At 46.1% G+C, this 16954-nt stretch overlaps 1 protein-coding gene across 1 annotated transcript in view; it reads right to left on the reverse strand.

Moving 5' to 3' along the window:
- Positions 1-16954, reverse strand: part of LOC118392780 (diacylglycerol kinase iota-like) — a 43121-nt gene that overhangs the window by 14847 nt on the left and 11320 nt on the right. Inside the window, 12 exon segments of the mRNA XM_052460149.1 lie at positions 1796-1909; positions 2567-2627; positions 2725-2807; positions 2919-3014; positions 3461-3535; positions 5909-6025; positions 6179-6247; positions 6338-6403; positions 6524-6580; positions 6696-6770; positions 8407-8502; positions 10882-10990. Of these exon segments, the coding sequence (XP_052316109.1) occupies positions 1796-1909; positions 2567-2627; positions 2725-2807; positions 2919-3014; positions 3461-3535; positions 5909-6025; positions 6179-6247; positions 6338-6403; positions 6524-6580; positions 6696-6770; positions 8407-8502; positions 10882-10990 (1018 nt within the window).

Consider the following 16954-nt stretch of genomic DNA (forward strand, 5'->3'; position numbering starts at 1 on the left):
CATACTCTCCCTCCCTCATACTCTCCCTCCCTCATACTCTCCCTCATACTCTCCCTCCCTCATACTCTCTCTCCCTCATACTCTCCCTCCCTCATACTCTCCCTCCCTCATACTCTCCCTCATACTCTCCCTCCCTCATACTCTCTCTCCCTCATACTCTCTCTCTCTCCCTCGTCTCTTTTCTCTTCTCTTCTCCTCTTAGCAGCTGAATGTTATTTCCATGCAGATTTGATGTTGTTGTCTGTAATGAATTTTAATCATGGCTAATAACCCTTGATATACACATCCCTCCTCTCCTCCCCAAGAGCCTGGAAGTGTTTCCTCTCTCTCTCTCTCAATCTCTGCCCCCCCTATGTGTGGTTCAGAGAGAACTTGTTTATATTTAGGCGACGCTCATTAGAGCTACTGCTAATTAGCCTTAGTGCACACACACCCACACACACATGCACACACGCACAAACATCTTTACAACTGATTCAGGCAATTTGTGTCAGAGAAAGTAGCACTCTCACCAACAGGATACAGACATACACAAACACGCACGCACGCACACACACAACATACACACAAAGAGAGAGAGAGAGACAGAGAGAGAGAGAGAGAGAGAGAGAGAGAGAGAGAGAGAGAGAGAGAGAGAGAGAGAGAGTGAGTGCCAAACAAAGGCTGTTTCACATCACCTACACACACACTCTTAGCTTTTGTGTCAGCGAACGTGCTGATGACAGCAGCACTCTCATCAACAGGACACACAGACACACACACACACACACACATAGGCGCTGTGGCAAGGTGCAGGGGAACCGAGAGGACAGGCTGTGTGCTGATAAAACAGGACAGGCAGACCGAGCAGCAGCGACGAAAAGGACAGTCTAAAAGAGCCACAGACTCAAAGAGAACAAGACAACACCTACAACGAGCCCCACTATAATTACAGCTGCAGTACAACGTGAGTTATTTCAGTAAGACAGAGTCCACTGTGTTTGACTGTGCTGTAGTTAGCAAGGTGACTGTATAGGGTCAGAGTCAGACAGAGGGAAATGTATACCGTACAAAACATAATGAGATGCACACATGCAGGGAGGACACAATGGGCACGTGCCCCCCTCTGCTTTTTACACGTTGAATTCATTACTTAGCTTCATTTTTAAGCCCACGTTTTATCCAAATTGTTTATAAAGAAAGATCTGCCAGCGGGTATTTGGCGGAGGGGGTCACACCGACTGGACCAGCCAAAGAGTAGCCCGACCCCCTATTCTCCTGGCCACCTAGCAATGTAATGAAGTAGGTTTTAGCTAGCCAGCTAGGTTCACCAATCACCCGACCTCATTACTAGCCACCGAGGCATTTCAGGCTACCAATCAAGTTGGTGTAGCTTGTCTGGCCATCTTAGCTGGCAGGCCTGCTGGCAAGGTTGCGAGACTTGAGAAAATATGAAAATGCCTTATGACACTATACACCAGTGTGACAGTAGTACTAAACTCCTAAGGCATAAATGTTCCTGAAGAATCGATGTGCAACATTCATTAAAATGACATTTGAACAGGTAAAGACGTACAATTAGATTACCTATGCAGAATAATATACACACTGTATTTTGTTTGTTGCATAGAATTAGGCATACTGATTATCGCTCTAGGTTGCAGGGAAAAGGTGTTTCAAGTGTTTGAAAAGTACACAATTCCAGCCCCTCTCCGGACAACCCCCCCCTCCATCCTCATGTTCCTCTTGCCCCCTCTAAAATAATGAGTGGATGACACCCCAGTGCACGCACATCCACACACAAAGGGCAGCTTACCCCTCCCCAGTTGAGAGTCCTGGCGAGATCATTTCCTGTCCCCAGAGGAAGTACAGCTACAGGCGGATGGGGGGTCATTCCTAACTCATCCAGAGCAGACAGGATCCACCCCACCTAAGCCGAGAAAAGGTGAGAGAGAGAGAAAGAGAGAGAGAGAAAGAGAGAGAGAGTGAGATGGGGCTCTGTTAATGAAGTTCATTAATGCTCTGAATAATGTATAGGTCCTGGGACATGTTCATACATGTTAACTATGTATGTGTGTGTGTGTGTGTGTGTGTGTGTGTGTGTGTGTGTGTGTGTGTGTGTGTGTGTGTCTTGCCACCAGGGGGAGCTGTGTTCACACACAGTAACACATTTGCACTGTCTATCATCAAGCACCCTCAAACTCAACTCTGGACCTCGAAGCCAGTTCCATTGCTTTTTTCATTGTTCCCCTGTAATCAGGGACTGATTTAGATCTGGGACACCAGGTGTGTCCAATTAATTAGCAAAATTAACAGAAAACCAAAAGGTTTCGGATCTCGTGGGGTAAAAGTTGAATACCCCTGACAGTAGCACTGAAAACATACAGAGTCATTGAGACAGACAGACAGACAGACAGACAGACAGACAGACAGACAGACAGACAGACAGACAGACAGACAGACAGACAGACAGACAGACAGACAGACAGACAGACAGACAGACAGACAGACAGACAGACAGACAGACAGACAGACGTAATAGCAGTTGAATTGAAGTAAAACAGTAATAACATGTTCATTCTCTCACCGTCCCGTCCCCTCCACAGGCCAGGATACGCAGGTTTGGCACTTTCCTGTATAACTCCAACCTGGGAGACATGACGTACAGAGGTTAGGGTGTAGGAAATAGTGTATAGGGTGTAGTGTGTGGGAAATAGATTGTAGCATGCAGGGCGTGGTACTCACGCCTCTCTGAGCCCTCCCTGGGAGAGATCAAACACCTGGCGAGGGTTCAGGATCCACATAAACATCTGTAACACCTTAGTACCCTGAGACACGGAGAAAGAAGGATGTTAGGGTCAGGGGTCAGGGATTACGGTAGCTAGGGGTTTGTGGGACAGCAGTTAGGGTTATAAGTCAGGAATCATAGGTTAACTTACCTGGTTGCCTCCACTCTTGGGGTTGACAAAGACTAGAACAGGTTTCATCAGAGGGGAGGGAAGGGGCTTCAGCATGAACGGGCGCCACTTTGACTCCTAATGGGAGCAAAAAGATATTAGCAAGTCTACCCCTTGTCAGCAAATAGAACACGTTTGTACCTACACCCCACAGAGGGACAGAGAACAGTACTCACCCCACAGAGGGACAGAGAACAGTACTCACCCCACAGAGGGACAGAGAACAGTACTCACCCCACAGAGGGACAGAGAACAGAACTCACCCCACAGGGGGACAGAGAACAGTACTCACCCCACAGAGGGACAGAGAACAGAACTCACCCCACAGAGGGACAGAGAACAGTACTCACCCCACAGAGGGACAGAGAACAGTACTCACCCCACAGAGGGACAGAGAACAGTACTCACCCCACAGAGGGACAGAGAACAGTACTCACCCCACAGAGGGACAGAGAACAGAACTCACCCCACAGAGGGACAGAGAACAGAACTCACCCCACAGGGGGACAGAGAACAGTACTCACGTCAGTTCCTCTCTTACTGGTCCTTCTTTTGAATGATGTGCGTTTTTTCCTCCTTGTAGAGTTTTTGAATGAGCTCTGTGTGAGGGGAGAGAGAGAGAAACGCATTAAGGCATGTTCCACAGATAAACCCTGAAGCACACACAACAATGTCTAGCTCCTGGTATATGTGGAGGTCAGTTGAAGTTAACAGTAATAAGAAGAGACTGCAGACTCTAAAAGGAGTGCGTAAAGGAGTCTGTGAATGAGTATGTAAATTAAGTTGGTAAATGAGTCTGTAATTGCGTCTGTAAATGAGTGTGTAAAGGACTGCGTAAAGGAGTGCATAAAGGAGTCTGTAAAGGAGTGTGTAAAGGAGTCTGTAAAGGAGTCTGTAAAGGAGTGTGTAAAGGAGTGTGTAAAGGACTGCGTAAAGGAGTGCCTAAAGGAGTCTGTAAAGGAGTGTGTAAAGGAGTGTGTAAAGGAGTGTGTAAAGGAGTGTGTAAAGGAGTCTGTAAAGGAGTGTGTAAAGGAGTCTGTAAAGGAGTGCGTAAAGGAGTGCGTAAAGGAGTCTGTAAAGGAGTGTGTAAAGGAGTGTGTAAAGGAGTGTGTAAAGGAGTGCGTAAAGGAGTGTGTAAAGGAGTGCGTAAAGGAGTGCGTAAAGGAGTCTGTAAAGGAGTGTGTAAAGGAGTGTGTAAAGGAGTCTGTAAAGGAGTGTGTAAAGGAGTGCGTAAAGGAGTGCCTAAAGGAGTCTGTAAAGGAGTGTGTAAAGGAGTGTGTAAAGGAGTGTGTAAAGGAGTCTGTAAAGGAGTGTGTAAAGGAGTGTGTAAAGGAGTGTGTAAAGGAGTGCCTAAAGGAGTCTGTAAAGGAGTGTGTAAAGGAGTGTGTAAAGGAGTGTGTAAAGAAAGGAGTGTGTAAATGAGTCTGTAAAGGAGTGTGTAAAGGACTGCGTAAAGGAGTGCCTAAAGGAGTCTGTAAAGGAGTCTGTAAAGGAGTGCCTAAAGGAGTGCGTAAAGGACTGACTAAAGGAGTCTGTAAAGGAGTGTGTAAAGGAGTGCGTAAAGGAGTGTGTAAAGGAGTGTGTAAAGGAGTGTGTAAAGGAGTGCCTAAAGGAGTGTGTAAAGGAGTCTGTAAAGGAGTGTGTAAAGGAGTGTGTAAAGGAGTGTGTAAAGGAGTGTGTAAAGGACTCTGTAAAGCAGTGTAAAGGAGTGTGTAAAGGAGTCTGTAAAGGAGTGTGTAAAGGAGTCTGTAAAGGAGTCTGTAAAGGAATGTGTAAAGGAGTGTGTAAAGGAGTGTGTAAAGGAGTATGTAAAGGAGTGTGTAAAGGAGTCTGTAAAGGAGTGCGTAAAGGAGTCTGTGTGTAAAGGAGTGTGTAAAGGAGTGTAAAGGAGTGTAAAGGACTGAAAAGGAGTGTGTAAAGGAGTGCGTAAATGAGTCGTAAAGTGTGTAAAGGAGTGTGTAAAGGAGTGCCTAAAGGAGTGTGTAAAGGAGTCTGTAAAGGAGTGCCTAAAGGAGTGCGTAAAGGAGTGTGTAAAGGAGTGCGTAAAGGACTGACTAAAGGAGTGTGTAAAGGAGTGCGTAAATGAGTGCGTAAAGGAGTGCGTAAAGGAGTGCGTAAAGGAGTCTGTAAAGGAGTGTGTAAAGGAGTGTGTAAAGGAGTGTGTTGCCTAAAGGAGTGTGTAAAGGAGTGCCTAAAGGAGTGTGTAAAGGAGTGCCTAAAGGAGTGTGTAAAGGAGTGTGTAAAGGAGTGTGTAAAGGAGTGCGTAAAGGAGTGAGTAAAGGAGTGTGTAAAGGAGTGTGTAAAGGAGTGCGTAAATGAGTGCGTAAAGGAGTCTGTAAAGGAGTGCGTGGAGTCTGTAAAGGAGTGTGTAAAGGAGTGTGTAAAGGAGTGCGTAAAGGAGTGTGTAAAGGAGTGTGTAAAGGAGTGTGTAAAGGAGTCTGTAAAGGAGTGTGTAAAGGAGTCTGTAAAGGAGTCTGTAAAGGAGTGCGTAAATGAGTCTGTAAAGGAGTCTGTAAAGGAGTCTGTAAAGGAGTCTGTAAAGGAGTCTGTAAAGGAGTGCGTAAATGAGTATGTAAAGGAGTCTGTAAAGGAGTCTGTAAAGGAGTGTGTAAAGGAGTCTGTAAAGGAGTGTGTAAAGGAGTGTGTAAAGGAGTCTGTAAAGGAGTCTGTAAAGGAGTCTGTAAAGGAGTCTGTAAAGGAGTGTGTAAAGGAGTCTGTAAAGGAGTCTGTAAAGGAGTCTGTAAAGGAGTGTGTAAAGGAGTCTGTAAAGGAGTCTGTAAAGGAGTCTGTAAAGGAGTGCGTGCCCAAGCACGTGGGTCTCCTCCAATCCTGGCTGTTTGGCTGTGATGTGACGTGAAGGCTCCCTGTTGGACTGTGTGTGTGCTCTAGGGTTAAGCCGGTGGTTGAGCTACAGTTGAGCTACGTGCGTGTGTGAATCTGTGTCAGGGTTCGTGTGTGTGTTGTGTTCTCACCTGTGGCTTCCTGACTTTGATGATCCAGGAGGGGGGGACGATGACCCCGGCGTGAGCCCCCAGAGAACAGGGCTCCTCAATCTGATGTAGCTGGAAACACGTCACCTTGTTATGGAACTGAGGGGGACAGGAGGGGAGGGGGAGGAGAGGAGAGAGGGAGGAGGCGGGGTTAGGGGTCTGGAGGTACCGCTACTAACTCATACAGACACTCTAATAGAGAAGAACACACACATCCCCAATACAGAGAGAAACACACAAGACACTACTCACAGCTTGTTTGCACCAGGAGCAGCTGATGGCCACAATCTCTTTACTGTGGAAGAACTTCTGCTGGAAGCTCTACCGGATACACAGGATGTTTGTGTTATTCATTCAGATATACACAATAGACAGGGTGCATATCCTTCAGGTGTACAGTAGGTGTCTTACCTTTCCACACTGTCTGCATTTCCCCTCTTGGCGGCGCCGGTGCACCCAGTGATGCCTCAACATATTCTGCAGAAGACAGGGACGAGGGAAAGAAAAGAGAGCAGTCAGAGACGGACATATACAGCAGTTCTCACACACAAACACACACACATATCAGAGACACACCATCATCAGATGCTGACTCACATCTCTGAGGCAGCGAGAGCCTCCTTCTCTAAACGTTGGTTTACAGCGGAAGTTAATCTGAGAGAGAAGGAGAGGGTGGGGGCGGTGAGAGATGGTAAGGATGTAGCGCCAGGTGTGCTTTATCGGATTGACTTGTTGAAAGGGAGAATTGCAATGTGTGTGTGTGTGTTACCTTGTCGAGCTGCTCGATGCAGGCAGTGTGGACCACGATCTTACATGCTCCGCACTTCCTCCTGGGGGCAGACTTCTTAAAAGAGAGGACACACACACACACACACCAGAGAAAGCAGTGAGACTCACGTAGACACACACACACACACACTCGGACCAAGTCACAATAAAACAGTTGTCTACGCTTGAAAAAAACATCAAACACGTATTAAGGCCATAATGTGTTAGAGAGGAACTTGACAGAGAGAGGAAGAGATGTATTTATTGTTTATTTCACTTTTGTTCATCTATTTCACGTGCTTTGGCAATGTAAACATATGTTTCCCATGCCAATAAAGCCCTTAAATTGAAATTGAGAGAGAGGGAGAGAGGGAGAGAGGAGGAGAGAGAGGAAGAGAGAGAAAGGGAGAGAGGGGGGAAGAAAGAGAGAGAGACAGATGGGGAAACTAGTGAGAGATTACATTTTGGCCTGCTCTTACCAGCCTCTATCCTATTCAGACTAATGACAGTGTTTGTGGCCTCGACACTAAGAGATATTACAGGCCAAATGCAGCCGTTTTTATATCAATATCAGACCATTTCTGGGTAACAATTAAGTACCTTACTAACCATGTTTGCATCCAACCATTTCATGCGATGAATTACTTGACGCAGGAAAAAAGTCACGACTGGGCTGATGGAAAGACATCTCTGGTAGGAAAATGCTCATATTGTTTTATGCAGACTTTAGAATATTTGCATAAAAATCTGCTGCAATGACCCGTGAAAGAGTAACGGTTAATGTGATTGGATGTTAATTATTTGACTAGCCTACCTGTATTTGACATTGTGTTGTTACTTCGCTGAAGACTAGATGGTTTCATTTGATTTTTGGCAGTGAAACGAGGCTACTCAGGCAAGAAAAAAAACTCACCCAAATGTATGGCCCCATTGGAAATTATAAATGGACTGTTTGAAAATGTGAAGGAAAAAAAAGTTGTCAAAAATTTGAATCCCATTTTTATTTGGCGTATTTGGGAATACCTGCACTTCACTCTACTGACGCTCTCCGTGGCATTCTAACACAATGTAAATACATACGACTAATAAAACTTTAAATTTGAATTATCGACCTCAGCATAACACTGTTATCACCAGTGCTCTCCTCACACACTCTGGCTCTCTCTCCTCACACACTCTGGCTCTCTCTCCTCACACACTCTGGCTCTCTCTCCTCACACACTCTGGCTCTCTCTCCTCACACACTCTGGCTCTCTCTCCTCACACACTCTGGCTCTCTCTCCTCACACACTCTGGCTCTCTCTCCTCACACACTCTGGCTCTCTCTCCTCACACACTCTGGCTCTCTCTCCTCACACACTCTGGCTCTCTCTCCTCTGACAACTCTCTTCCTCTTTCCCCTTCTGTCTCTTCTCTCCCTGTTTCCCTCACTCATCTCTCCACTTTCTGTCCTTTGTCCTTTCTGTCAGTCTACCCCCCTCCTCTGTTCCTCTCGCTGTCTCTATTTTCCTCTCTCTCTCTCTCTCTCTCTCTCTCTCTCTCTCTCTCTCTCTCTCTCTCTCTCTCTCTCTCTCTCTCTCTCTCTCTCTCTCTCTCTCTCTCTCTCTCTCTCTCTCTCTCTCTCTCTCTCTCTCTCTCTCTCTCTCTCGCCTCCCCCTCCCTCTCTCACTCCCTCTCTCACTCCCTCTCTCACGCCCTCTCCATGTACTCACTGCAGTCTTCAGTACACAGGTGTCTTCTCCAAGGTAGCACAGCTCTCCAGAACAACTGGTCTCCAGCCACAGGTGGTCTCCGTTCCCAGCAGTCTCCTACACACACAAGCGCACAGCAACACAAAATTCAGCGCACACAAAGGAACATGTTAGACCTTCTCCCACATGCCCGGCAGACATACAGTGTATGAGTGTTTAATGTGCCTAATTGTCCATTGGATTCCAGTGTGTGGGCGAGGGAAATATATCCTCCCCTACAGGGTGTGTGGATCAAACATAAAACACACACAACCAACACACACAGAGAAGCAGCACAGCACAACCACAATCACATTATTCGCTCTGTGCTGCATGATGTTGATACATTAGCTCATTAAAGTTTAATGGCGGTGTGTGTGTGTGTGTGTGTGTGTGTGTGTGTGTGTGTGTGTGTGTGTGTGTGTGTGTGTGTGTGTGTGTGTGTGTGTGTGTGTGTGTGTGTGTGTGTGTGTGTGTGTGTGTGTGTGTGCGTGTGAGTGTGTGTGTTTGTGTGTGTGTGTGTGTGTTTGCGTGCGTGCGTGTTTGCGTGCGTGCGTGCGTGCGTGTCAGTGTGTGTGTGTTTGTGTGTGTGTGTGTTGTTTGTCTGTGTGTTTGCGTGTTTGCGTGTGAGTGTTTGCGTGCGTGCGTGCGTGTTTGCGTGCGTGCGTGTGAGTGTTTGCGTGCGTGCGTGTGAGTGTGTGTGTGTGTGTGGATCACGCAGAGAGGGAAATGCCAGTAATGACGTTGAGGAAATCTCCTGCATGGAGGGACCTATTTCTCCCCAGGTATAGCCGGGTTGGATCCCTGGGTGTGCCCTTACGGAAAAACCACACCAATTTCACTTGATGAGGTGTTTCACATGTGATATTATGTGAAGTGAATGTGATAAAAATGTGACAACATGTAAAAGCAACATGTGATGACATGAAACTACACAGGTGACAAACATAGGGATGCCAAATCTTTTCACATGAGAAACTGCAATTGTGAGAACATGTTAATCTATGTGAAAAGGTGGAGTTAGCATCCACATTTTATACATGTGAACATGTGGTTTCACATGTGAACAACTGAACTCGCACGTGTCTCTTTTGTTTTCACATGTGAACATTTCAGCTCAACGTGTGAAACTGCAAATTTCACATGCTTATTTGTAAGGGAAATTAGTGAAATGGTATGGGGTTTTAAAGTAAGTGGTATGCCGTTCAGCTAAAATAGTGTTCAAATCTTTAATCAATGACAATATGATTACATTTGACATGACCACCTAGTACTGAATTTGCAATATGATCCCACCTGGGATTTGAACTCACAACCTCTGGATTTGGGATACACTGAGAGTTCTGTAGCAGTCCAATACACAGTCATTACCTATAATACATATCTGCACTTAGCAGAAGAGTGCCATCTGCACTGCTATGTTAGTTCTCATTTAAAGACATGCTCCGGAACTTTGGTGACTGGTAAGTATTTTCTAAACCTCTCGCTGTGGGCTGGATGTGTCAATGTGTAGTTCATACATGCATAATCTATTAGCAGAAATAATATCTTACCTCAATTAGCCACGGAATCCCTCATTTGAAAGCAACAGTTTTTCTGGAAGCTGTGCTGCGCCATTTTCCCTCCATTTTCCCCCATGTGGTCCAGAACCCGAGCAATTTGAGTTCAACCAATGGGCTTCAGCCTCTCGCCCCATGAGTGACAGCTAGCAAGAGGTACATCATGAACCCATAGCAGAGCGAGAGAGAGAGAGCAATGACGTGATGCACATACTGTATGTGATGTAATAGGTCATTTTCGGGGACCACTTTAGGCTCGTGAGTTCTACTTTCAAAAAAGTATACAAAAGTACCGGAGAATCTCTTTAATCTGACTATTCTCCCATCATTGATTTAATTGATGTATTTCAGACATTCGAGGGTTTTCTGTATAGATGTCTAATGTTGGTGGGGCATATTATTCTACTTGAATGTTACTGCTAAATCACTATGGTAAATATCATGTTTTTTCTTGAGTGTATTTTTAACAAAGCTGAGATGGAACAATGAAAGTTCAACGTGTGAAATCAGTCGTTGACACAGACATGGTGGCGTAGCAAGTTGATCATCGTGCTGCGAACCAAGAGGTCGTGAGTTCAAATCCCAGGGAGGACGTGTTGAAAAAAAAGCCCTGTATAAATAAACAATCTAATCAAAGCGTGTCAAATATGTAAGTTTGAAATGCTGTATGCGTTGTTTGTGTGTGTATTCGAAGAACTGATTTTTGTTTGCAGGGCATCACCTGTGAAATCTCAGGTGAAATACTCCATCCCATGGTTGAAAGGTCACGTGAACCGTCATCACGCGGGAAGTGTTCCAAAAACACATTGATCCACATGTTTTCACATGTGAAATTCAACTGGTGAAATCATGTGGTTTATCCTGTGCGCGCGCGTGTGTGTGTGTGTGTGTGACTCACTGTCCAGTCAACGGACGTGCGTATCTCCTTGGACGGTCCGTTAGTGATGAGGGGCATGGGTTTGTGGACCGGGGCCAAGTGCTGGAGACCCGACCGCGAGATGGCTTTCCTGAAAAACACACACATTATTCAAGTATTAGTGTGACCCATCATATCAAATCTCTTGACCTGTAATCAGTGAAATGAAGGGATTCGTTGACGAGTACCATGTTTAATCAGTGACATGAAAAAGGACTCAGGTGATTGAGGAAAATTGCACCATGTTTCTTTTCGAGAGGATTGCGTGATGCTACTTCAGTACACTGACCCAGTAGCCCCGATACTCAGGAGAGATGTGGAGAGAAAGCAAGAGAGGGGGACGGAGGGAGAGAGAGAAAACGTCTGCTCCCTCAGTCAGGGGTAGGATGAGTCAGCAGTGTTTGTTGAGAGCTGCTCCTGGCGCCCTCTCCCTCAATATAACCTCCCCACAACCTCCACACAACCTCCTTAAAGCCTCCCCTACAACAACCCACAACCTCCTCAAAGCCTCCCCGCAACCTCCCTATAACCAACTTTGAGAGTTAAATCTCTGCTACCTGCTCGCAGCAACATTTGTATGCATAACGCGTAAATAGCACTATAATATTGAGTATGTTCAGTATAATGTAATACAATAAATATAACATTCAGATCCGTCCTACAGGGTAGCTGCCTATATTCCAATCTCCAGCCCGCTGTAACTGTGACAATCTAGGTGGGTTAAATAACAGGAACTACCCTGGAACCGCCCCCCGCACCTCACTGATTCAGAGAGGTTGGGTTAAATGCCGAAGACACATTTCAGTTGAATGCCTTCAGTTGTACAACTGACTAGGTTCCCCCCCCCCTTTCCCTTTCCCCGAATACCTGTTGAAAGTTTCAGACCTCATCTAGAATTATCCACCGTGACAAAAACAGGGCTGCTTACAGAGCTGTGTAACACGAGCCCCTGCACACACACACACACACACACACACACACAAAATAGATGTACGTGGCTGACAACACGCGACTGAATGCATGCCACGGAGGCCAACACACACACACACACACACCACATCGACAGACAATAATGCACCTACAATCTACCGCATTAACGGATACCAGTCATAACATAACACACACACACACCCATACTGTCCAAACACACTTAACCCCTGTTCTTATCAGATACCAGCGATAAAGAAACACACACACAAACTGCCCACACACGTTCATCAGTGTGTTTAGTGTTGAATGATCTAGATTCATCTAACCTGATTATAGCCGGGACCTGATCTGACAGGATAGACAGTTTGAGTAGACTGACAGAGTAGAGATACAGATGTGTGTGTGAGGGAGTGGGATAAAGAGAGAGAGAGAGAGTGAGAGAGAGAGAGAGAGAGAGAGAGAGAGAGAGAGTGTATATAATAGCGAGAGTGATAGAGAGGCCTGTGTTCATTCACTACTATCAACACCTGATGCCTCAGCGATCAGAGAGTAGCTATGTACTGTAGTGTGTTGAACACACACACACACACACACACACACACACACACACACACACACACACACACACACACACACACACACACACACACACACACACACACACACACACACACACACACACACACACACACACACACACACACACACACACACACAGACAGAGACAGACAGACCACCATTGCATTTCAACTGCATGCTTAGTAATCTACTAAGTACATAGCAGGATCAAGGTATTAAAGCTTGATTTGATGACTTTGATGTTATACTGGAGGGATATACAGTAATGGGGGCTCGACACAGGAATGAGTCGGCTCAGGCACCTAACAGTCAACAGGGTAACAGATTAGAATATTCACTCCGTGGTTGGGGTTCATTCAGTTCACTTTTCAGTTCAGTAAATCCAGGAAGTGAACTGAAATTAAACTAATTCCTTTAAAAACTCCACAGAGAAAACTCTGGGTAAAAATTCTGAATGAACTGAATTGATCCCAACTGGTGATTGACACTCCCCCGATGTAGGAGTTAGTGGTTGCTGGTGTATCACACAAACCAAAGAAAGATACCCACACAACTGACTGATTAACTGAGCAACTACTGAAAAAAGCAGACTGTGCCTCTGCCTCCTTCCTACGCCTCCATCTCTCAATACAACCTCTCTCTCTCTCTCTCTCTCTCTCTCTCTCTCTCTCTCTCTCTCTCTCTCTCTCTCTCTCTCTCTCTCTCTCTCTCTCTCTCTCTCTCTCTCTCTCTCTCTCTCTCTCTCTCTCTCTCTCTCTCTCTCTCTCTCTCTCCCTCTCCCTCTCCCTCTCCCTCTCCCTCCTTGCCTACTCCTCTTCCTCTTCTTCCTCCTCCTCTTCCTTCTATAAGTCGTGGCAGCAGTGCAAGGCTGACATGGTTGCTATAGTAACCACCCAGTATGCACCAGTTGTCTCTGTGTAAAGATGTAATTATAGAGTAGAGACTTAGTGTCAGCATCATGGTCTGCACACACACACACACGCGCGCGCGCGCGCACGCTTGCACGCACGCACGCACGCACACACACACGCACGCAAACACACACATACACCTGTATCCTCTGACTGTCAGGCCGCTACACAGGCAGGACCAACCCCCAAAGATGAGGTCACCCTACTGTACCCACTCAATGCCTCTACCAAGATACCATCTCATATAAAAGCATCTCCAATACAGTGCCTATTGTAACTGTTCAACAGCATTATATACAGTTGAAGTCAGAAGTTTACACACACTTAGGAGTCATTAAAACTCGTTTTTCAACCACTCCACAAATTTATGGTTATCAAACTATAGTTTTGGCAAGTTGGTTAGGACATCTACTTTGTGCATGACACAAGTCATTTTTTCCAGCAATTGCTACAGACAGATTATTTTACTTATAAATCACAATTTCCAAATGCCTGAAGGTACCACGTTCATCTGTACGAACAATAGTATGCAAGTATAACACCATGGGACCACACAGCCGTCATACTGCTCAGGAAAGAGACGAACGTACTTTGGTGCAAAAAGTGCAAATCCATCCCAGAACAACAGCAAAGGACCTTGCGAAGATGCTGGAGGAAAAAGCTACAAAAGTATCAATATCCACAGTAAAACGAGTCCTAGATCGACATAACCTGAAAACCACCATAAAAAATCCAGACTACGGTTTGCAACTGCACATGGGGACAAAGATTGTAGTTTTGGGAGAATTTTTATTTATTTTTAAAATCGACCTTTATTTAACCAGGTAGGCTAGTGGAGAACAAGTTCTCATTTGCAACTGCGACCTGGCCAAGATAAAGTAAAGAAGTTCGGCACAAACAACACCACTGAGTTACACATGGAATAAACAAAACACAGTCAATAAGTCTATATACAGTGAGTGTAAACGAGGTAAGATAAGGGAGTTAAGGCAATAAATAGGCCATGGTGGCGAAGTAATTACAATATACCAATTAAACACTGGAGTGATAGATGTGCAGAAGATGAATGTGCAAGTAGAGATACTGGGGTGCAAAGGAGCAAGATAAATAAATACAGTATGGGGATGAGCGAGATAGATGGGCTGTTTACAGATGGGCTACGTACAGGTGCAGTGATCTGTGAGCTGCTCTGACAACTGGTGCTTAACGTGCAGTTCGTTCCAGTTATTGGCAGCAGAGAACTGGAAGGAAAGACGACCAAAGGAGGAATTGGCTTTGGGTGTGACCAGTGAGATATACCTGCTAGAGCGTGTGCTATGAGTGGGTGCTGCTATGGTGACCAGTGAGCTGAGATAAGGCGGGGCTTTACCTAGCAGAGACTAGTAGATAACCTGTAGCCAGTGGGTTTGGCGACGAGTATGAAGCGAGGGCCAACCAACGTGAGCGTACAGTTCGCAATGATGGGTAGTGTATGGGGCTTTGGTGACAAAACGGGTGGCACTGTGATAGACTGCATCCAGTTTGATGAGTAGAGTGTTGGAGGCTATTTTATAGATGACATCACCGAAGTTGAGGATCGGTAGGATGGTCAGTTTTACGAGGGTATGTTTGGCAGCATGAGTGAAGGATGCTTTGTTGCGATATATCAAGCCGATTCTAGATTTAATTTTGGATGTCCTCTGGTCTGATGAAACAAAAATAGAACTGTTTGACCATAATGACCATCATTATGTTTGGAGGAAAAAGTGGGATGCTTGCAAGCCGAAGAACACCATCCCAACTGTGAAGCACGGGGGTGGCAGCATCATCTTGTGGGGGTGTTGTTCTGCAGGACGGACTGGTGAACTTCACAAAATAGATGGCATCATGAGTCACGAAAATGACGTGGATATATTGAAGCAACATCTCAAGACATCAGTCAGGAAGTTCAAGCTTGATCGCAAATGGGTCTTCCAAATGGACAATGACCCCAAGCATACTTCCAAAGTTGTGGCAAAATGGCTTAAGGACAACAAAGTCAAGGTATTGGAGTGGCCATCACAAAGCCCTGACCTCAATCCCATACAAATACACACATAGACACACATACCCTAAGCCAGTGGGTTTTGAACGCTCTCCTCGGCACCCCCAGGCGTTTCACAATGTTGTTGTAGCCCTAAACTAGCTCACCTGACTCAAGTAGTCCAGGGCTTGATAATTAGTTGAATCAGGTGTGCTATCTCTGGAATAATTGAAATCCACGGAACGGCGGGGGTGTCCCGGAGGAGAGGTTTGAAAAGCCCTGCCCGAGGTTGGCCGCTCACTCTGTAACCCAGCAGCCTACGATACCAACGTACTTCCATTATTCTACCTCTCCTCTCATCCCCTCTGTCCTTTTCTCTCCATCAGTCTTCCACAAACGCTCCTCTCCGCCCTGCACTTCTACAGTCCTGCAACTAGTGTCCACAGGTACTGATGGAAATACATCCTTAGTAACACACACACACACACACACCAGGTAATTGTTCTGATCATTGTGACGGGCAGCTGAGACTTGACACCAGTCACCTATACCGTGTGTGTGTGTCCTATACCGTGTGTGTGTGTGTGTGTGGGTGGGTGGTGTAAGATGGTCCATGCCACTTAGCCACATCATCCCAGTCTTCCCCCATCTCAGTCACCCCAAGGTCTGTTCTGGGAACATTGCGTCACCCTCACCACCCTGACCGTTGACCCACGACCTGACACCGACAGCTGCTCGTCAGCGCGCCGGTCCAAGGTTTTACGTGACATAGAATTCACAACATCACGTACACAGAGCGGATTACACCATTCCTTTTTGTTGTGGTTTCTTTTAAGACGGAATGAGAGTTTCTTCAACCGCAAACACACACACACACACAGACACACAGACACACACACACGCATAAAGGCCCAATGCACACAAACACATACATAGACAATGGCAGGAAAACTCAAAATAGTGTAGACCAGATCTTAACGACACGCATTAGGCACTCACAGTCACACACTGACCAGGGGTGGACGAGACTAGGGAGAGGGTCAGGAAAGGGTTGTCATGGTAACCTCAAACTTCCTTCCCTCTGAGTTCATCTAAATACAGCATCTCTCTCTCTCTCCCTCTCTCTGAGTGGGTGTATGTGAGAGCAGCTGCAGTGAGAACAGAGCGCAGCTCACTATCAGCTCCTATTAGATCAACTCCGCTCCTCGCAGCACTGCTATGACACACACACACACCCCTACCAAAGCACTTGGAACACACAGCCTGTATCATATACAACACACACACACTTAACTAAAATCCCTGTGAGACTTCACCACTTCTTCAAAAACACAAAAGAGAGAAGAGAAGTGAGAAGAGAGGAGAGGAGAAAAGAGGTATGGAGAGAGCAGAGAGGAGAGGTATAGAGAGAGGAGAGAGGAGAGGAGAGGTATGGAGAGAGGAGAGAGGAGAGGTATGGAGAGAGGAGAGGAGAGGTATGGAGAGAGGAGAGGTATGGAGAGAGGAGAGAGGACAGGAGAAGAGAGGTATGGAGAGAAGAGAGGAAAGAGGAGAGGTATAAAGAGAGGAGCGAGGAGAGGAGAAGAGAGGTATGGAGAGAGGAGAGGACAGGTATTGAGAGGAGAGGACAGGT

This window comes from Oncorhynchus keta, chromosome 13 (assembly GCF_023373465.1).
Source record: "Oncorhynchus keta strain PuntledgeMale-10-30-2019 chromosome 13, Oket_V2, whole genome shotgun sequence".
Classification (NCBI taxonomy): Eukaryota; Metazoa; Chordata; class Actinopteri; order Salmoniformes; family Salmonidae; genus Oncorhynchus; species Oncorhynchus keta.